The 22,378-nt window shown below is 46.7% G+C and overlaps 1 protein-coding gene across 9 annotated transcripts in view; it reads right to left on the minus strand.

Annotated features, from left to right (window-relative positions):
• Window positions 1-7,536, minus strand: part of LOC128344340 (histone-arginine methyltransferase CARM1-like) — a 124,364-nt gene extending 116,828 nt beyond the window's left edge. For 8 of the 9 annotated variants that reach the window (XR_008315803.1, XM_053294264.1, XM_053294261.1 and 5 more), the window contains exon 1: window positions 3,784-4,293. Coding sequence is in view for 7 of the 9 variants with exons in the window: in XM_053294264.1 (XP_053150239.1) it covers window positions 3,784-3,940 (157 nt within the window). In the remaining 2 variants the exon portion in view is untranslated. Of the gene's footprint in view, window positions 1-3,783; window positions 4,294-7,437 lie in introns of those variants that run through there. The other variant, XM_053294268.1, reaches the window with a different exon arrangement.
• Window positions 7,537-22,378: the final 14,842 nt, after the last annotated feature.

Below are 22,378 nucleotides of genomic sequence, written 5' to 3' on the forward strand. Positions count from 1 at the left end.
TTTAAGTAGATTTCTTGCCAATCACATAAATAAAAAGCCAAGTTTGAAATAATGAATAGGGAGTTGTTGAAAGCCTCCCATTCTCATTATTCATAACTCTTGAATATTTATCAAAGGTTATCTGATATTTATGAGATTAAAGGGTTTTTAAAAATCTCCATAGGCAAACATTTGTGATTAACAAATTTGCTATGATGATAATTTTTGTACATTATCCAGAGGGCTTTGGGGTTGGGTTTTTTTGTTGTTTTTTAAGGAAGCAATCATCATTAGATCATCAGCTGTCTGTCTACCCACAAATTATTTTTAAAGTTTTATTTATTTATTTATTTATTTGGTTTTTATACTACCCTTCCAAAAATGGCTCAAAAATGGTTATGTTTAAATCATAACATGCTTTGCTTTGTGGCAGAGAAACTGGTTTTTCTCATGGAAATTAAAGAGAGCGCCTAATAACGTAACATCTAGGGCTGAAATTCTGCCTTTGAGTTGTCATCTTCATAAGTCTTTATTTCATTTATTATTATTTGAAACTATTGGGCAGCATGCAGACTAAATCCCTCTGAAATTAATGGGAGAAATGATTAACGTCTCATTGATTTTAATGGTGCTTAATCATGACTACTCAGTCTGGATGCTGCCCACTGTATCCTTCCTTATCCTTATGGGTAGCTCACCAGTGATTTAAGATCTATAGTTTGCTTCCCCCTTGACGTTTTTGAACACTGGCTGATATTGACTGATATTTCTGCAATATTTTAAGCAGGATCTTAAAATATTAGAGAGCCGGTCTTGTGGCGGCAAGCATGACTTGTCCCCTTATCTAAGCAGGGCCCGCCCTGGTTGCATTTGACTGGGCGACCACATGTGAGCACTGTAAGATGTTCCCCTCAGGGGATGGAGCCACTCTGGGAAGAGCAGAAGATTCCAATTTCCCTTGCTGGCGATAGGGCTGAGAGAGATTCCTGCCTGCATACTTGGAGAAGCCGCTGCCAGTCTGCGTGGACAACACTGAGCTAGACAGACCAATGGTCTGACTCAGTATACAGCAGCTCCCTATGTTCCGATCTTGATAGTAATGGAACAGATTTTTAAAAAACAAAATTTAGAAGGTAAGAACATTTTCACAGCAGCCATCTCAACTATCCAAGATTATGCCCACAGTTAGGAAGGGAAGGAGCCACACGCTCAGCTGGGCTGCAAACAGCCACAACTTTATTTACAGCTCCTAAACATTTGGGTTTAATTGGGCAGAGAAAATCAGTGCAATCTTTGCTAACATGTAAAAAGGCATCTCTTAAAATGGCATGGCTCTCCTATTTAGCAGGGGGATAGCAACAGTGTCTGTTCAGTCCAGAATAGCATTGCTCCAGTGACTGCTGCTGGTCAATCCTTCATGCCCTGGCTAAGATCGTGAGCCTCTTTGGGACAGGGAATAATCTTCTCATTCTTTTTGCTATGTAAATTGCTTCATGAACTTGTTGAAAAGTGGAATAAAAATATTCTTAGCAAACAAATACATTTCCTGACAGCGAAAATGGATCCAGCTACCTGTTGGGTTAACCAGGGAGAAAGATTGACCTAAGATCATTTATAGCTACAACCTGGGGGGCCCAAGTGGTGGCATGGCCTGTGTACCCAAACTCCTGAGGTCTCTTAAGGGTCTCCTGTGATGTTTGCCAGGAGTCCACACCTCATTACTTCTCCTGAACTACGGTCTCTTCCCAATGCACAAGTGCCAGTTGTGAAATAAACTGAAGGGCAATAGAATTACCTCACCCAATGTGCAATAAGACACAGCATTTTATTATGGGGAAGGCAAAAACCTATGTATGTTAATCTGGGGGCATAATTCCCCCCCCCAGCTCTGTAAACTGGCAACCAATCAAAATCCACAAAGGATAAACAAACAGCAAAATGCACATTTGCCTCCTCTTGGGAGGAATTCCTTGTAAAAGTCCTACAATCAGACTGCAGCACAGTAGTTTCATCCAAAGCTAACCAACACTAAACTGGCTGGCCATGGGTACAGGGCATCCTTAGCAGAAAATGTGGTCAGTAAAAAATCCACAGGTATGGAGTGAAGGCTGTGTGCTACCTGCCATTTCCCAATCCTTCTCACCACTGCACATAAGGTGGAAACGGGTACCCCACAGTCAGAGAACTCTGTCGACAATTTATTCAACCTTTTCTTGTTGATGTTCTCTTCTTTCAGTTATTAATACCTACATGTATTTTAAAATTAGGTGTAAGAAAGCAGCTCTGTGTCTTTTAAAAAAAGGAATTCAAAACAATTCCACCATTTATGTATTTATTTATTTGCTGTAAACTGCCTTGGGATTGCTTTAATGAAAGGCGGTATATACATTTAACAATAGAAAATAAAAAATAAAAATATTTGATTGGAAAAGCCTTTTACACCTCAAAACTCAAGCAGGAATGATTCTCCAAGCAGTGCAGTTGGTCCAGGCCTCAATTTCGACACAATTTGCACATTGGGGAGCATGTGGAGTAATTTTTTTTTAAAAAAGTGATGGCCAATGCACATACTACAACTGATCACTTCCCCCCAGGGGCGTAGCTATAATTGAGCGAAAGGGTTCAAAGAACACGGGCCCCCAGCTCCTGAGGGCCCTCCAGCTCCATCCCTTCTTATTTTCTTCATTATCTCCCTCCCTCTGGGGGGTCGCCAGAGAGAGGGATGAACACAGCCCCCTCTCCCCTAGCTATGCCCCTGCTTCCCCCCTCCCCCATATAAGTGATCCATCTGCCAAGAACATTAGAAATATCACGGCAGCAACCTCTGTAGTCAGAGAGCTCTAAATCATACTCTCTGAGTTACAGAAGTCGGTGCTGGCTGTGGGAATCAGTCAGGAGACCACTTTATATGCAGTGATGTACTTGCAAATTCAGAAGTGCAAGCGTTCTCTATGACAGCCCCCATACCCATGCCCAGCCAGAGCAGCTGAGTAGTACTGGCGCTCCATTACTGCATGTCCCCCCTCCACTACACCCTTCCTGTAGGAGCTGAAGAGAAAGGAAGAAAGAGAGAAGCCATGTACAGCTAACTTTGAGAATATTAACCCAGCCAATCCTCACAAATTTGGATTACAGAGAAGGGCTTGCTAATGAGTCTGTGCATCTCAGAGATGTACTTGAGCTCTGGCCCTTTCTCATTTTAGACAATCTCACACGGGATGTGCAGGAGTTAAGGTGCTGCCTGCATATGGATGTGATGGTTACACATGGTAGAGTCATCATCAGCCTCCCAGCACATATATACGGGGCGGGGGGTAGATCATCTACAAACCCATGTAGCTATCAACACAAAACCAAACCCATCAGCATTGGAAGTCCATAACACGTGAAGCACCTCTGAGCACCGCAGCTGCTACTGCTAGTACTTGCAGGCACGTACGCGACTTATGACAGCACGTGTCCTTACGACGTAACCTGAGAGGCAGCAGAGGTGTTCCACTCCCCTACGAATTCAGGTTCCCCAACTTTTGTTTCAGTGCATTTTGCATCCAGAGTCCCTCTTTCCCTCAAAAGCGAAGGCTAAAATGATTCACACACTATCCATGGAGAAACACGGCTCAGCCAGCCTCATTTAAGGACGAAAACAAAAAGGCAGCGCCAGCTCCTAAAACGGGGGCAAGAGACTCGGCTGCGCGAACTTCCCGCAGCCCTCGGCCGCGGTGGGGCAACCACCAGCCTCTCGCCTCGGTCTCCACTGACGGCCGCCACCTCCCCGGGCCCCGCACGCAGCTCGCTTTACTTAACCGTCTGTCACAGTCATATCGGCGTCTTCCTCCCGCGGCTGCACTTCCAGCTGGAGCGCTTTCTGAGGGGGGCTGGCGAGGGGCAGCCCCTCCACGAGCTGCTCCTCGTTGAGGAAAAGCAGCTTCACGCTGTACTGCAGGAGCCCTGCCGCCGCCATGGATGCCTCCGCCCGGCCACGCACACTGGAGGCGGCTGGCAGCAGCGAGGCAGGCTCGTTCCTGCAAGGCAGCCGCCGCCGCGGAGGCGGCTTCTCTCGGCCCTCAGGCGAGCAGCGAGGAGGGGGGGAAGAGCGGAGGAAATGGGAGCGACGCAGACGCTGGCGGCTGGGCTTCTCCGAGGAACAAGCTCCCCATCTGAGTCGCCTCCTCGCTCACTCTGGCATTTGCAGCAAACCAGGCAGGCTCTCTCCCCCACTCCGCCTCCCCTGGAAATATCCCTTCCGCCAAGAACAATTTACAGACACACACGGAGGGTATATGGAAAGTGACTGCCAGTTTGCCTCCGCGCTTAGCATTGTAAGGACTGACACTCGCTGGTCGCCTCTGGAACTGCACCTGCTGGCTGCCATAAAAACTGACCCTAGCAAAACTGACCTCATAAAAACTGACCCTAGCAAAACAGGGGAGGGGGGGTGGGCGGTATTTTTATCCTGCTGGTCATGTAAGCACTCCCCACACAACAACCATTCGGGGCAGTTATTATCGTGTTGACGATTCCGTGCTAGGGGTCATTAGGAAGGGGACTGAAAATAAAACCGCTGATATAATGCCCTTATACAAAACGATGGTATGGCCTCACTTGGAGGACTGCATACAATTCTGGTCACCATACCGAAAGAAGGACACTGCAGGACCGGAAAAGGTGCAGAAGAGGGCAGCCAAGATGATCAGGGGCCTAGAGCACTTTCCTTATGAGGCAAGGCTAGAACACCTGGGTTTTTTTTAGTTTAGAAAAAAGACGACTGCGGGGAAACATGATAGAGGTCTATAAAATCATGCATGGTGTGGAGAAAGTGCCCTCTCCCATAACACTAGAACTAGGGATCATCCCATGAAATTGATTGCTGGGAAATCTAGGACCAACAAAAGGAAGTACTTTTTCACACGACACATAATCAATTTGTGGAATTCTCTGCCACAAGATGTGGTGACAGCCAACAACCTGGATGGCTTTAAGAGGGGTTTGGATAACTTCATGGAGGAGAGGTCTATCATCGGCTACTAGTTGGAGGACTATATAGGCCACCTCCAGCCTCAGAGGCAAGATGCCTCTCAATACCAGTTGCAGGGGACTAACAGCAGGAGGGAGGACATGACCTCAACTCCTGCCTGTGGGCTTCCCAGTGGCATCTGCTGGGCCACTGTATGAAACAGGATGCTGGACTAGATGGGCTTTGGGCCTGATCCAGCAGGACTGTTCTTATGTTCCTGGCAGAACTAGGATTGCGTCCCTCCCCCCACTTCATTACACCAGGAGGACACAAATGAAACAGGTGACCTTTTTCCCCCTTGGGTGGAAAAATGTTACTTTCTACACAATGGGTTTATTTTAATGTCTCCTGCCTTATTTTGATAAAGTAGACTGTAATGTAGGGAAAAGCAGTTAGGGTTGGGCTTCCCCCCCCCTTTCTGTTTTGTTTTTGGCCTGAATCCGAAACACCCCCATTTTGTTCTTTGTTCGAAATTGCAAAATCCGAATCCGAAACGTTTTGGATTTTAAAAAATGGCCTCGGGGGGAAACTAGTGGGTGGGAGTGGTAGTGCCCACTGGGTGGAAACTACGACCCAAATTTCAGAGGAATTGGGCAAAGGGCTGATTTTGGGTGAATTTTTGAAGTATAGGATTTTTCCCATAGGGAAGAATGGAGGTTTCAGCAAACATGCAGAGTAGGATGTGTGGTAGTGCCCAGTGGGGGCAAGGAAGCTGCTAGAATTATAGGAATTGGGCAGAAGGCTGATTTTTTAAAGATGTAATGGAGTTTGTGCATCTGTAAAGTTCTTCCCCATAGGGAATGATGGACCTCCATAATTCCTGCCCCATAACTGCACTTGGGGGGCACCAGGGTGGCCCAGAGCGAGTGGTGGTGTAGAGCACATAGATTGCCAACCACCCCCATGGGTTGCTAACCCATGGGATACTGGGTTCTGTTGTTTCTGAGATGTTTTGAGTGTAGATTCAGATTCTCTGGTAGCATATGAGAGTGGATTCATGGTTTGTCATTGAAAATCTCATATGCTACCAGAGAATCTACACCCAGAATACCTCAGAAACAACAGAACCCAGCACCCTATGGGTTAGCAACCCATGGGGGTGGTTGGCACCCTATGTACCACCACTCACTCACTCCCGGCCACCCCAGTGCCCCCCAGATGGAGTTATGGGTCTGCTGAAACCTCCATTATTCCCTGGGGGGGGGGACCTTAAAGAAGCGTAAACTTCAACAATTCCCAAGAAATCAGCCCTTTTCCCTATTCCTTTGGAATCTGGGTTGTGGCAGGCACCCCTTGCCCCTCTGTTTTGCCCCTCAGGCCCCCTTTTTGCCTCAAATCTGCCCCAAAGACATGTCAACTTCAGAAATTATTTAAAAATCAGACCTTTTCCCAATTCCTTTGGAATCTGGGTGGCAGCAGGCACCCATTGGGGCACTACCACCTGAACCACTCTTCTGCCCCCAAAGCCCCATTTCTGCCCCAAATCCACCCCAAATAACATCAACATCACACATCAACAACAGCAGAGCTTTGCAAGGAACCAGGCAGATTTCCAAAGGTCATGCACATGCACATCCCGCCCCCCAGTGGCGTATCAGGGGAAAACGGCGCCCAGGGCAAGCTCTGGCCGGCCCTGAAATGGCGCCCCCCTCCCCCCGGCGGCCCCCACATACCTGTGAGGGCGCGGCGGCATCCCCCAGGCGGCAGATCGCGGTGGTGGCGATTCGGCAGCTGCGGCAGGTCATCCGCCGAGTCGCCCGCCGAGTGCGGCGGGTGTGTGGCATGGCGGCGGCGATGTGGCGGTGGTGTGGGCGGCAGCGGTGGCGGGTCGCCCGCCGAGTGAGGCGGCGGATGGCTGGCGGCGATGGGCTGTAGCGCGGCCCGAGCGGCGGCTGATCGCCCGCCTAGGAGTTGAAGCAGAGCGACACCGAGCCTGCCTTCTGGCCCGGCGTCACTTCCGAACTGCGCAGGTGCGCCTGCACAGTTCATTCTGTGAATTGCGCAGGCGCGCTTGCACAGTTGGGAAGCGACGCCGGGCCAGAAGGCAGGCTCGGTGTCGCTCTGCCTGAACTCCTCGGCGGGCGATCCGCCGCCGCTCGGGCCGCGCTACGGGCAGCCCATCGCCACCAGCCACCGCTGCACTCGGCAGGCGACCCGCCACTGCTCACCACCCCCACATCGCCGCACGCACGCTGCCACTCGGCGGGCAATCCGGGGGGGCAGGGGGGAGCCACTTTTTGGCGCCCCCCACGTGACCTGCCGGGATGGCGCCCGGGGCACGTGCCCCCCCTGCCCCCCATCATTATGCCCCTACTGCCCCCCGCCTGAAATGCAATTGATCTACACACAACAGTGTGAAGCAACAACAATGAAATGCACACTGCCCCACTGGCTAATGAGGGTAAATGCACACTGCCCCACTAGCCAATGAGGGTAAAATTTACCCTTAAATTTGCTTAAAAGGAATAAGGAGGCAATTGCCAGCAGATCAGCTCATGCTTTCGCTGGCCAGTCTGCAGGCTGGAAGGTCTGGAAATTCAAACACATGTCAAAACTCAAAATGGAGACTGAAGGAGAAAGACTTCTTGCAATTGCAAAATGGAGTTCCAAAACAGCCGAAACAACAAAACATTTTGTAACCGAAACAGGGACGTTTTGTTTTGGCTACAAAATTTTGTTTTGAGCACTGGGTGTTTTGTTTTGGCTACAAAACAGCCGAAATGGCCTGTTTTGTGCACAAAACGTTTTGTATCCAAAACAAAACGCACATCCCTAAAAGCAGTGATAAGAAATAAGCAGAAAATAGGCGTTAAATGGTCTAAAAATGCTGCCAAGAGCAAGAAATCACTAGTTCAGTCCCTTGAAAACATCTTCTCATTGGCAGCTTTGACCATTTTGTGTCTCTCCTGCTGTCCTTTCAGCAACTTAGAACATTGTGGAGGGAGAGTTCTCTGTTGGGTGGTCATCATTAACAGTCACAATAGTTGTACAAGAATTATTACAGAGCACCATCAACAATTTCTCCATAAAAGTAAAACATTTGATGTTGCCATAAAAATCAATGTTCTCGCAGTTCCTCTATATCATTTGGCTCATTGTGGGGAAAACAAATTAATATGCAGGTGATCAAATTCACATACCTCTTACAAGATTTATGAGAGCTCAACACTGAGATTTTTATTTGAGCATCAGGGGTACAAGGGTTACATTAAAACCCCAGCTGGGTGTTCATTATAGGTTATTTTATGTTGATTAAAAATCTCAATTCTGTGAAAACTTAATCATGAACTCTATACATAGAGGCTCTCCACACAAGCAGTGTGGAGAGCCTCCAGGGCTTGTGTGGGGAGAGCAGGTTTGACCTGCTCTCCCCGCACATGAACATTCTGCCCCGCCCCCGGGGCGGCCAGATCAGCTTCCCACACAATAATCAGCTCCATCATGGAGCTGGTAGGGACGATGGCGATCAGAGGGTGTCCAGCCCCCAGAAGTCCCAGCATGCCCCACGAGAGTGCGTGGGGCATTCTGGGGGGACCCCCAATGCCAGGAGGCTTGCTGCAGCCTGCCGGTCAGGGGTCTACCCACGAGCCATGCCACGGCATCTCGTGATCGAAAAAGCAGGGTTAGCGGAGCACTTGCTTTAGGGGAGGGTTACTTTGGTGGGCTAGCCGCCGTTGAACCACCAGGCTCAGCTGCAAGCCCGGTGGTTCTCAAGATGGAGGGGAAACTGGGCTGGGCTCCCTTAGCCTGGTTCCCCCTCCATCATGAGATTAGCCTCATAATACTGGGTTTGGTGTTTTGTTCCCCCCACCCTGCTAAAGAAGAATACTTTGAGCACTGCTTTGCAAAATTTAAAAACTAAACACACTCCAAAATACAAACAAGGTAAAGATCAAAAGTCATTTTTAGGCAGGATCAGCGGTGAGATCCACCAAAAGCTGTATTTTGTTTTTTAAATTTAAAATGAAAGAAAGGATAGTGACAACCCAATCCTATACAAGTTTACTCAGAGGTAAGTCCCCATGTGTTCAGTTGGGCTTACTCCCCTCATTGGTGTATTTATGATTACAGCCAAAATACATTATTGGTTTAAATTAGTCTATATTATTTTCTAGTAGCCTCCTAGCAATTTCCTTTACTGACATTCCTCTTGGTTGCCTTTAAATTGTAGCAACATCATTGCCCCAGGAGGTGTCACTATTATGCTTAAAATTTGTCATTTTTGGCTAGCTGAGTGAGTTATTTCCTGTATGAGTGCATTAGTGAGTGAGTCTGACTGACTATTAATACTATGTTGGAAAAACTACGATGTGAAGAAGTCCTAATTAACTAATTAACAATTAATTAAGCAGTCCTAATTAATCTAGGGAGCATTGTTGATAAAATAATATTAAGATAAATCCAGATTCTAATATTTGTGAGATCAAGAATTAACTCTAATTCTCTTTAATGAATGCTGTTCAGGTTATTGGCCCACTTTGGCTAAAAAATGTGTTAGCTCTCTTATATCCAGCATTTCAAAGCTTGTGGCAGTTTTAATTGTATTTTGTGATTTTATTGTATTTTTTATTTTGTAAGCTGTTTTGAGACTTGTGTGAAAGGGGAGGTATATATATTAAAAATATAGTCAGGTTATACATAATTCAATGCTGTAATAATCACAATCTGAACTGATAAATGTACAGTGAGGGAAATAAGTATTTGATCCCCTGCTGATTTTGTCCGTTTGCCCTCTGACACAGAAATGACCAGGCTATAATTGGAATGGTAGGTTTATTGTAGCTGTGAGAGACAGAATAACAATAAAGAAACCCTCAAAAGCCCAGTGCCCAAAAGTCAGCGATGGATTGGCATTGTAGTGAGGGAAATAAGTATTCGATCCCTTCACAAAAGATGTCTTAGTACTTGGTGGCAAAACCCTTGTTGGCAATCACAGAGGTCAGACGTTTCTTGTAGTTGGCCACCAGGTTTGCACACAACCCAGGAGGGATGTTGTCCCACTCCTCTTTGCAGATCCTCTCCAAGTCAGAAAGGTTTCAAGGCTGATGTTTGGCAACCCGAACCTTCAGCTCCCTCCACAGATTTTCTATGGGATTAAGGTCTGGAGACTGGCTGGGCCGCTCCAGGACCTTCATGTGCTTCTTCTTGAGCCACTCCTTTGTTGCCTTGGCTGTGTGTTTTGGGTCATTGTCATGCTGGCATACCCATCCACGACCCATTCTCAATGCCCTGGCTGAGGGAAGGAGGTGCTCACCCAAGATCTGACGGTACATGGTCCCGTCCATCGTCCCTTCGATGCGGTGAAGGTGTCCTGTCCCCTTAGCAGAAAAACACCCCCAAAGCATAATGTGTCCACCTCCATGTTTGACGGTGGGGATGGTGTTCTTGGGCTCATAGGCAGCATTCCTCCTCCTCCACACACAGCGAATTGAGTTGATGCCAAAGAGCTCGATTTTGGTCTCATCTGACCACAACACTTTCGCCCAGTTCTCCTCTGGATCATTCAGATGTGCATTGGCAAACTGCAGACGGGCCTGTACATGTGCTGCCTTGAGCAGGGGGACCTTGCGGGCACTGCAAGATTTCAGTCCTTCACGGCGTAGTGTGTTACCAATTGTTTTCTTGGTGACTATGGTTCCAGCTGCCCTGAGATCATTGACAAGTTCCCCCCGTGTAGTTCTGGGCTGCTTTGTCACTGTTCTCATGATCATTGCAACTCCACGAGGTGAGATCTTGCATGGAGCCCCAGACCGAGGGAGATTGACAGTTATTTTGTGTTTCTTCCATTTGCGAGTTATCGTGCCAACTGTAGTCACCTTCTCACCAAGCTGCTTGGCGATAGTCTTGTAGCCCAGTCCAGCCTTGTGCAGGTCTACAACCTTGTCCCTGACATCCTTCGACAGCTCTTTGGTCTTGGGCATGGTGGTGAGTTTGGAAGCTGAGTGATTGCTTGCTTCTATGGACAGGTGTCTTTTATACAGGTACTGTAACAAGCTGGGATTAGGAGCACTCCCTTACAGAGGGTGTTCCTCATCTCAGCTCGTTACTTGCATATAGTGAAAAGACACCTGGGAGCCTGAAATCTTGCTGGTTGATAGGGGATCGAATACTTATTTCCCTCACTACAATGCAAATCCATCGCTGACCTTTGGGCACTGGGCTTTTGAGGGTTTGTTTGTTGTTATTCTGTCTCTCACAGCTACAATAAACCTACCATTCCAATTATAGCCTGGTCATTTCTGTGTCAGAGGGCAAACAGACAAAATCAGCAGGGGATCAAATACTTATTTCCCTCACTGTAGATGGAAGTGTAACAATTGCCTCAGTTGTATAAATAAAACCCTCATGTCTTGTGCAGCTAAAATACAATGGCAAGTGGCTATTTTTTATTTTCATTGTTTGGTTCCTGTGCATAACTCTGATACCATTTTTCTACTGAGAAAATGGCTAGAGGACTAAAAGAGTACTTTTCAGTGCTGTCGATCAGTTTGTCAATAGAAAACTAGTGCAAGCTTTCAATTGGGCAAAACATTCAGAGCAAAATAGAAGGTAGCTGGTCATATCAACAGTTTGGAAGAGTCCATAGGCAGCATAACTCTTGCACTGAGGGGTGGATGCACACTGAAGCTCTTCTCACGATCCATGAGAAGAGCTTCTGTCGAGTCTGTGGGGAGAGTGGGCTTCCGAGGGCTAAGTCTGCTCTCTCCGCAGACGATCAGAATGCAGCCCTGGGCAGCCAAATCGGCCGCCCACATGACTGCTGGCTCCATCATGGAGTCAGTGGGGGCTTCAGGGATTGGGGGCCATGCAGCCCCCGGAAGTCCCAGGATGCCCCGCGCGAGCACGCGGGTCATCCTGGAGAGACCCCCGAGCCTGGGAGGCAGGCAGCAGCCCCCTAGTCTGGGGTCTACTCATGTGTTGCTGCGCATCACGGCAACACACGAGCAACAAAATGAGGTTAATGGAGCGCTCACTCTGTTAACCTCATTTAAGGGGAGGAGGAATTAGGCGGGCTGGCTGCCTTGGTAGCACTGGGCTCACCTGCCCAGTGGTTCCCACAATCCCTGAAAAGCGGGCTAAGCTCCCGTAGCCCACTTTCCAGAGATTGTGAGAATAGCCTCGATGTCTTTCCCCTAGAGGCATAGGCACTGCATGTGCACAAGGATGGGGAGTAGTAGAAGGAAGAGTCACTGCAGCACAGAGACCTAATAAGCTTGTCTTCTTTGCTTTCATACATACATGTAGGGTTAGCAGCAGAATATTATGCTTCCTTACCTTCACCATAGGGGTGTGCATGGAACCGTCTGGCTTGGTTTGGTTCGAGGCCAGAGTGGCCTCGAACCGAACCAGGCCAGTTTGGTCCGGCCCCACATCGAACCTGCCCCCCCCGTCTGGTCCGGTCCCGGACCGGTCTGCGAATTTTCTTTTCTTAAAAAAAAATTTGAAGTCTATTTTAAATACCTTTAGCCCCTTCGGGGGGCTTGCTGAGGCTGCGGGGGGGGATCCGTGTGGGTTCCCTCTTCCCCTGCCGGCCTTCCTTATCACCGCCGTAGCCCGCCGCAGCCAGGTAATTGATCATTTTCGGCCCTTTCGGGCCCCTGTATGAGCATTGGCGCATGCGCGGCGGCTGCCAAAATGGCGGCTGTGCGCTCATACGGAGGCCTGAAAGGGCCGGAAATGATCAATTACCCAGCCGTGGCGGTGATAAGGAAGGCCAACAAGGGGAGAGGGAACCCGCATGGACACACACACACCCCGCGGCCTCAGCCACCACCACCCCAAGGGGCTAAAGGTATTTAAAATAGACTTTAATTTTTTTTAAAAAATTAAGAAAATTCATGAACCAGCCGGACCCAACCCGGCAGTCCGGTCCTGGTCCGATGGAACTGGGTGGTGGTGGTTCGGTTTGACCCCGAACCCCCAAACCAGACTGCCGGACCTCCAGACCGCCGGACCGGTCTGCACATCCCTACTTCACCATTTTCTCCTTTACCCAACTTCCCAAACTCATAGATTGGCATTTTTCAGTAGTGCCAGTGCTTTGTGATCTGTGTGGGGCTCATATTCAACCCCTAATCCTGAGATTATACTATTCATAAAACCTATCTTGCAGGGCCTCAATCAGAAAAGCTAAGCTTTAGAAGATTAAAAACATTTTAGGAACAATGTTCTGTGACTTGTCTTTGCTAATAAATGTAATTATATTACATTGGGCTTCATGGACAGGAATACTCTGAACTACTTTTCTCTTGGCATTTTTTTAGTTTTATCAATTATGTTCCCATCACATTGACCACAACTCATCTACCTAATAGTGCCCCTGCTAACTGGGCAAAGAGGCACCTTTTACCATGGTGATTCTCTTTATTTAGCAGGGGGAGAGTAACTGGCCCTATCCATCCCCAGCACAGTACCTCCAGTGACTGTTGCTGGTGTCTATCTTGTTTTTTGTTTTTAGAATGTGAGCCCTTTGGGGACAGGGAGCCATCTTATTTATTTATTATTTCTCTGTGTAAACTGCCCTGAGCCATTTTTGGAAGGGCGGTATAGAAATTGAATTAATAATAATAATAATAATAATAATAATAATAATAATAATAATAATAATAATGAGGGAAATAAGCAGCAGAGAAAAGTAAGCCCAGAATAAAGCCATTTTGATTTTAAAAAAAGAAAAGAAAAGAACATATACTCTCAGATTGGAATTCCTCTCAAAGTGGAATTAAATTTATGTCTTATGCCTTGTCAAATATAGCATAAGTGGAATCTTATTAAATGTCATGCCAACTCAGAATAATATGGTCAGACTGCTATGCATAACACACACTCCTGGGCAATGTTCCTGTATTATCACATTATTTTTACTTCCCTCTGGAAAAGGAACATAATTACATCTGTGAGAAGTGAAATCAATCTCTTAAGAGGGCACGTGCCTTCATTATATGTGTTTGACTTCATCACCATGAGATATGTGGTGGGTGTTACAATCTGAGCTGTGGGACAAGTTCCATGCTTGAAAATGCTCATTAGTTGTTTCTCCCTCTTGTCCATGAAGAGTCTCAACGACAAACATTGCAATTTCCTTCAAGGACAATTATACCATTTGTAGTTATGAAATGAAAGAGAAGTGCCACTTATTTTTCTCTTTTTGTAGTAAGTATAAAGGCCATGCACACAATCACGTGGGAGTGGGGAAGGCTGCATGGAACTCACCGTCCCCCTAGCTGATCCTCCCTCGGTGGTGGGAGCACGGGTTGCGGTGCCACATGATCCGCACTAAGCCTCTCTGGAAGTTGGGACAATGCATCCTGGCTTCCACATATCCCACAATGCACCGTGTGACAAGCACGGTTGAATCCCCCAGGAGTCGGTCACTCTAGGTGCCCGACTCTGTGCATGCTCAGGCTGCACACAGCCCAAGCACCCACACAACCCCAGTGCTGGGGTTAAGTGAGTGCTTATACCCTTAACCCTGGCTGAAGGCCAAGGTTAAAAGCAGGGTTAGGTGGATGGGCAGCACTGGGACCGGCCCTGACCCCGGTGCTGCACACATGAGCAGCCGAGCCCAGGCTGGGCTGCAGAGGAGTACCTAGGGAAAATGGCGCCTAGGGCAAGCACTGAAATTGCACCCCCTGTCCATCACTATTACATAAGTTTTAAAAATAAATGGAGAATTTGACTTTTCCCAGATACTCTGAAAATATTTAAAGGATATGCAGAGTAAACTGTGTCACGGCTTGGAATATATTCTAGTATTTCAGAAAGACAGTTAAAATGAGAGAAAGAGAGCAAGAAACTCCCAGTGGGCCTTAATACTAAGGATTTCACACTGATTCAAAGACAAACTCACCATTCAGCTCAGTATACAAAAGCCCTGATTCTCTGTACATAGTGCCAAACTGAATATGTGTACAGTGACATATTATATTGGTGTTTTTTTAACCTGTAGCCCCTTCAGTGGGCTTCCTAAAGGCCATGGCGGGGGGTCTGCAAAGGTTCCCCCTCCCACCGCCGGCCTCTTAATTCACCACCGCAGCCCATCCTGGGCTGATTTTCGGGCCTGTTCGGGCTGGCAAAGATCAGTGTGGTGGCCATTTTTGAGGCCGCCATGCATGCTCAAATAGCCTCTGTGAGGCCTGGCATGGCCTAGGGTCTCACAGAGGTCATTTGAGCATGTACGGTGGCCATTTGGGTTTTGGTGGTCATTTTAAAAAAATTTTAAAAAGTGGCGCCCCCGTTCAAGTGGTGCCTGGGGCACGTGCCCTGCCTGCCCTACCCTAGATATGCCCTTGCTGGGCTGCCCTAGCCTGCTTGTGTGAATAGCCTTAAAGACTATGATGTTTGGCAGGTACAGGAGAGTTTCCACCTTAGCACATTTAAAACATATATCTGTGACAGAAAGGGGGCAGGGCAATATCATGTACTAGTATGTCAGCTTCTTAACTCACTGGTTCTTCCAGGATTTTATGATGCGATGGGTGGTCTACAAAAGGTGCAGGGAATGTTCTGAAAGGGGCAGAGCTCTGTTAAGGCTGGCTTCAGAAGTGTTCACAAAAGTATGGCTTTGACACATCTGAGAGGATTTTCTCCATCTTAAGGTTGAAATTAACTGTAGGCAGAACTTAACACCATGTCCTCATCCAGAAACCTTTTTTTCTTTTCTTTAAAAAAAATCCATACAAGAAAGTGTTTTGTATAACTTGAAAGCTTGTTTTAGGCTTTTGTAACACACCTTTCCACTCTCAAATGAAGCACTTAAGGCAGCTAACATTGTGACATTTTAAAACAACAGAGTCTATAAAAACTGACTAAGGATACAGTAAGGAATCAAAAACTATATTCCAGGGAGAGGACGGGCCAAAGAAACGGAAGAAAAATGAATAATGAGGCTAGATTAAAATCCCAGTGCAGAGTGTTCCACATGCTGGGAACCACCACAGTGAAGGCCCTTTGTCCCCACTTTCGGAAGGAATTTTCACTGGGGCGGGGGTGACTTTTCGCACATCAATGGCACAAAGAGAAAGGATAAACATTGCTCTCCTGCTTGCTCCTATCCCAACCAGAATTTGCCTCTCATGTGGCTATTTTTTACTAAAAAGAAATGCTTCCAATTGGAAGCATGCCTCTGTAGTGCACATTTCTGTGCACATCTAACTTTGACCCTAAGATTGCAATCCTATATATACTTTCATTAGAAGTAAGCCCCACTGAACTCTGGGGTAAAATCTAAATCCAGAGCAACAAACCATATGCAGAACAAGCAAAGCTGTGCTAGCAAAAGAGTTTCTTTTGTTGTGCTAGTACAAGAGCATGGCTTAACTGCGCTTTTAAAAAATGGGATTTGTAGAATTGTGCTATAGCACTGTATTATTATTATTATTTATTATTTTTACATTTATATCCCGCTCTTTCTCCAAGGAGCCCAGAGCGGTGTACTACATATTTGAGTTTCTCTTTCACAACAACCCTGCGAAGTAGGTTAGGCTGAGAGAGAAGTGACTGGCCCAGAGTCACCCAGCTAGTTTCATGGCTGAATGGGGATTTGAACTCGGGTCTCCCTGGTCCTAGTCCAGCACTCTAACCACTACACCACGCAGAAGTCCCCATTAAAAGAAATGAGGTGTGCCACAGCAGGTTTGTGGATATGTGACACTTGGAAGACAAGTTCCAGACTTAGTGCAACTAGCTACTGTGACAGCTTTGTGCTAATACAACATCTTCCCACATGCGGTTCATTGCTCTGGATGTCAGTAAGAGCCAGTGACTCTTGCTTCTGCAGAAACATGATAGGATGGGGTCTGTAAAACACATGCATGGACTGCCTCTATGTACAATTAAACATTTTTAATCTCTCATTTTCCATTGACTAATCTTCCAGTGAGAAATTTAGTGAGTTTAACCCCTGCTAATTGAGCAAAGAGGCACCTTTTAAAGTGGTGATTCTCAGATTTAGCAGGGGGAGAGCAATTGACCCTGTCCAACCCCAGCACAGCATCCCTCCCGTGGCTGTTCCAAGTGTCTGCCTTATGTTTCTTTTTAGATTGTGAGCCCTTTGGGGACAGGTAGCCATCTTATTTATGTATTATTATTATTTAATGTAAACTGCTTTGAGAATTTTGTTGAAGAGCGGTATATAAGTAGTAGTAGTAGTAGTAGTTGTTGTTGTTGTTTGATGTTCCAAATTCTTAAATGTAGAAAGCAGGATTGTAGATTGTGTGTGAAAGATCCTTTATGCTTAGTTCTGGCTCTGTTACATATAGATCAAACAGGTCTTGTCTGTATGCCCTAAGAAAAACTTGAGCCTTTGTTCTAGATGCTAAGTAAACATACCAGAAATCCAACCCCTGACACACACTTCTTAAAAAGTTTGTTATTTCAGAACTCAGATTCATAATGCCATATAAAACAATCACCACAATTCTAGTGTGCTGCTCTGTTTTTAAAGTTTTGATCTGGCAATCATAACAATGAGTAAGATGCAACATGTCCAACAAATGATTGCTCAGTTATATTGCTATGAGCCACATGGCACATTAGATTGCTTGTAGCAGTTAAGAAGAAGGTATTCTGGCACTTGCTCAATTTTTTCCAGCATTACTGAAATTAACAGCTGAAAGTGGCAAAGTACATAATATACAGAAGAGCTTGTACACAAGAATATTCAGTTAACATTATAAGTATAAACTGTAAATTTTCAGTATAAATAGCACATGCTTTGCAAACCACACTGTTTTCAGTTGGATCCTTCTAAATATTAAGGGCCTGATACCTGGCATATTTATTCATATATAAGCCACACTGATCCTAATGGAAATAACCTCCAAATATGTGTATATAGTATTGTGGACTAAGATCAATTTCTGGGACTCTATATACAACGTTTTTGACAATACTTTGTGTAGGTGATTATTTTAGGTAATAATGATAAGCACTGCATTTCGGCCAGACCATGACCTGTAAAACCCATCAGCAATGGGTTCTATATAGCACCAAAGATGAATGTGCTCTTTCTTCCCCATTGCAGCCCTGTGTCCCCCACCCCCAAACCACCATGAAACAGAATGGGATGTACAGAGAGGAAGGAATTTCTCCAACTGTATGGAGGTGGATTACATGTGCCTGACTCTACCTGTTCCTGATGATCCGCAACCCAAAGGAGAGGATTTTTTGAAAGGCTCATGGAGCTGCTCTTGGCAGAAGGGACCAGGGAAGTTACCTTGAGGACACTACTTAGGATACGACCTAATGAAAATAGTAGCATTTTATTGATATAAAGCTTTATACCCCACCCAAGGAAGCAAGCAAATCATTATTACCTAAAATAAATTAACAATTAAGATCCAATAGAAACATCTCAATAATAAAAATCATAAAGCTACCAAACCAAGTGTTCCCCTGCTTTCCTCTGTATAAGTCTTCATATATTTTTTCTTTATCTTCTTTTTTTTTGTCTGGATGGGATCTGAACTTCACTTCATCCAGTCTGAGTTTCTAGCAGATTAGCCCACTGTTGTATTCTATCTAACCATCATTTATGTTTTGTTAATTAGAAGTTTGTCCCATTGGGGATCCTGTAGCGCATGTGGGGGGTGGAGTCAGAAAGAAAAAGGGAGGGGGAAAATGGAGTTGTTTCTAAATAAAGCTTAGTTAAACAATCATAAGATTGTCTTGTGTTTACGAGGGTAGAAGCTATTAATCACCCACTTTATATGCTCAGTATGAGAGCACTGCTATCTTTAAAATAGTATTCTTACCTACTTGACAGCAGTGGCATTGGTGATAGGGAGGCCTTAAAGTGAGACTTCTATCATGCCCCAGAATGTTGTTGAGCATGCAGAGAGTTTCCTGGAGCTTCTGAATTCTTAGTAAGCAGTGTTCTTCGGCACAACAGACGTCTTGGCACCAGCCCGCTTTCAGCTACCCCACAAGGTAAGTTTTCAGAAAGGGAAGGGATGGGGAATATTTGGCAGGGTTCAGAGGAAATATGAAGCTGGAGATCCCTTTACCTCCAGTTTTGCTAACCAGATTTCTGAACCCAGGGAACTACAGTTAAAGGGAAAAATGGACCTGCTGTTTCCCTGCCCAGTCACCTTTGGTTATATTTAGGTTTCATTGTCCCGACCTCTGGTTTGTCTGTGGTAGTAGTACATTCGAATGCAGCACTGCTGTTAGCCTTCTCTCAAGCTGGAGTTGAGGGATTAAGCCCCTCCCCTTGCTCCAGCTGCTATTAGCTGTGCGGGCTATCCTTCAAGCAAGAAGGAAGTCTGCACAGCTAGCTCCCGCGCCCCTCTGCAGTCTCGCTGACTGCATAGAGGCCCCTCTTCCCAATATCTGAACTTGGATGGGAAACTGGAGGAGGGAGTGCGGAACCATGGGGGGAGGGGTGCGGAACCATGTGTCTGTTGGACCCGCGGTTCCGTATTATGTCTGAACTGGGCCATGGAGGAAGTATTTGGACTATGTTGTCAAGCTCATCATGGCATCATTAGGAATACAAGGAAATACTGGACAGCATCCAGCCTGGAAATACTGGACAGCATCCAGACAAATCTTGCACAAGCATAAATGCTATTAAACAGACATAAGAACATAGCACATGGTCACATTGTGCAAAGAAATTCACCATTGTTCCAACCTAATTATTGTGTCAGCACAACCTCTTGTACAAGCCCATATGTACATAAATGGGAAACACCCAACATGCATTTGGGTGGTTCCTCTTCCGCTAGTAGAAGCACCAAAAAATGTCCTTCCATAATTGCCACTATGAAATTGCTAACCCTATAATACCGTTGGAATAGGGAAACAATTTGTGTTAGAGGAACTCATTTTGAATCAAGATTGTGGGCAGGGTCTTGCCCATCCCTGGAATAAAGTATTCCCAACTGCTGTCTAGAATTAACAGACATATCGTCAGTACTCTCAGTTCTGATGAGAGAGAGGGGGCTTGCCATTCCTGTCTGCCCTGAAAATAATCTGGCTTGTATGACTGCAACACTCAGTCACTTGAAAAATGGAGGGTGGGGTTAGTGGTTCTTGGGACACACTGGGGCCATCCACATGGCCTAGTGGGTGGGCAGGCAGGGGAAGGCTTCTCCAGATGACAGCTGTTTTTCTAGTGGTGGGGGGCACTCTGCGCTCCCACACAATCAGCCCTGCCTCATGCAGTGTGGAGCAGGCCAGGTCACTCTGAGGCTGAGACTTGTTGCCTCAGCCCCTGGAAACCCCACAATGCCCTGGGATTGGTGCACGATGCATTGTGGGGATCCCCTAGTGTTGCAGTACCGGCTGAAAGTAGCTGGCACTGACACACGGTCAGATAAATGGGGTTAAGGGAGTGCTTGCTCCCTTAACCTTGTTTAAGAAGCAGGCTCCCTAGGCAAGTTTGCCACCGAGGTGCCGCCTGGAGCCACATGCTACCTGGTGCTTCTCATCAAACAGCCAAATCCGGTCTGGGCTGCTTGTGAGAACAGCCTCTCAGTCTGATTTTGCTGGTGCTGTATCTTATTTCTCCTAGCCAGGACAGTCCCGGGGTGTGTGTGCACAGGGCTGGGGGCCAATCATCATGTTCGGGGCCTCCTTAACATTTCATCTGACTACAGAATCATACAGACTGATGATATACTGAGTAAATAATGTGAGTGAGTGAGGCTTTTGGACATGTCCAACCAGCTTGGACATATAGTGCATTTACACACACACACACACACACACACACACACACACACACACACACACACCCTACCTACATCTGTGCCTGATATCAAAGCCCTATAGCAAGCCATTCCATAAATATACAAGCGGTGGGGGATGTAATGAAAAAAGGGATAAATCCCATACCTTCCCTTGCTGGCTGTGAGGAGGAAGGCACATACTCTCAGGGCTGCCTGCAGGGCAGAGAGTGTGCACAGCACCGTGCTCTGGTGGGCAGCCAGTGCTGGCCACTCTCCTCCTGGGGTGCTTCGGGGACTGGGGATGGGGGTGAGTCTGGCAGGGCTAGGCAGTGGTTTGCTATGACAAGCTTTTTCTTAAGCTTTCACTGCTCTGTTCAGGAAGGATTCAACCTGCAAAAGGCTGGATTTGAAAAGAGAGGCGGGGAGAAAGACAGGTGGAAAAATCTAGAGCGACCCGCATTTCTACAAATTAGGAACCTCTAGCTGCAGCAGAGTTCTCCGACACCCTTAACTGCATAAAGGACAAACGATCTTCCTTTGCACCCCACTATCTCCTTGCTTGTTCCAAACTTCGGGAAGATTGAGAGTGAGGGACAGGAAAAATCAAGGCACTTCACCCTCCCATGGAAATCCTCCCCCCATCCTGTGAAAGATTGGATTACCGGAGGTGGAGAAAAATCAACAGGAACCACGGCAACACACATGAATTGCCTTGCAAGTAGCAGAGAGCCCTCTCTCGCTCCCTCCACGCTGTGCCGTTCTTCCCTTTGCACAGCTATGACTTTTTCTTTCTTTCTCTTTTCGAGGGCCTGGAGATGGAACTCTGTCACCCACTCCCATCTCGCTGTGGGGAGAGCTTCTGCACTGGAGAGCTTTACAGAGGCCAGCAAGGAGGCCTCTCTCTGGAAGTCCTGCCCACCACCAAACAGCCGATAGTCCAGGTGGAGAGTGAGCTGTAGCAGCCTGTAGGGAGCCTTTTGATAGTAGGCAAGCCTGCCCACAGCTCCTACAGCACAACTGGTTGCCTGGGCTGGGGAAAAAAGATAAATTTCTGCAGGGCAGACTGCTCCAGCATGGGGCTGGGGGCAATGGCCCAGGTCGCCACGTCCCAAGGATGGTCCCACTCCTAGCCAACAGATACCTCCCTTGGAGAAGAGGGGTAGGGGGCAGTGGAGATGCATGTCATTTTGCAGCCAGGAATCATGGAGCTTGCAGTCAAGCCCCACAACTTCCAACTGCAGCTGAGGCCTTCGGTATGGGAGCCCTCTGCTGCCTGTAATGGTTACCTCCTTAATCCCAATAAGAGGTTTTTGGTTTGAAGGAGAGAGAAGATAGTAACAGGTGGTGAAGGTGCAATGTGAGCCCCATTTCAAGTTGGGGTATATTCAAGATGGGCTTCACCTGATTTAAATTAGCTCCACCCTTATTTGAGAGGAAGAAGTTTGTATTTTGAGCTCTTCCTCTGTTGCTCATCCTGTCTCTAGTTCTGAAAAAATAATGGAAGCCCTAACTTGACAGTGCATTTATATTGACACACATGTGCCTGCATATGCATATCCAATGCACAAAGGGCTGCAGAACTGCTGACCATCGCTAAGCAGCTAATCCATTTAGTACAATATGAAAATAGCTGCAAAACTCTGTACTGCACTTCCTGGTTGGGTGAGAGGTAGTATTTCCAGTTGGAAGCATGCCTCTTTAACATGCATTT

This window comes from Hemicordylus capensis, chromosome 2, assembly GCF_027244095.1.
Source record: "Hemicordylus capensis ecotype Gifberg chromosome 2, rHemCap1.1.pri, whole genome shotgun sequence".
Taxonomy (NCBI): domain Eukaryota; kingdom Metazoa; phylum Chordata; class Lepidosauria; order Squamata; family Cordylidae; genus Hemicordylus; species Hemicordylus capensis.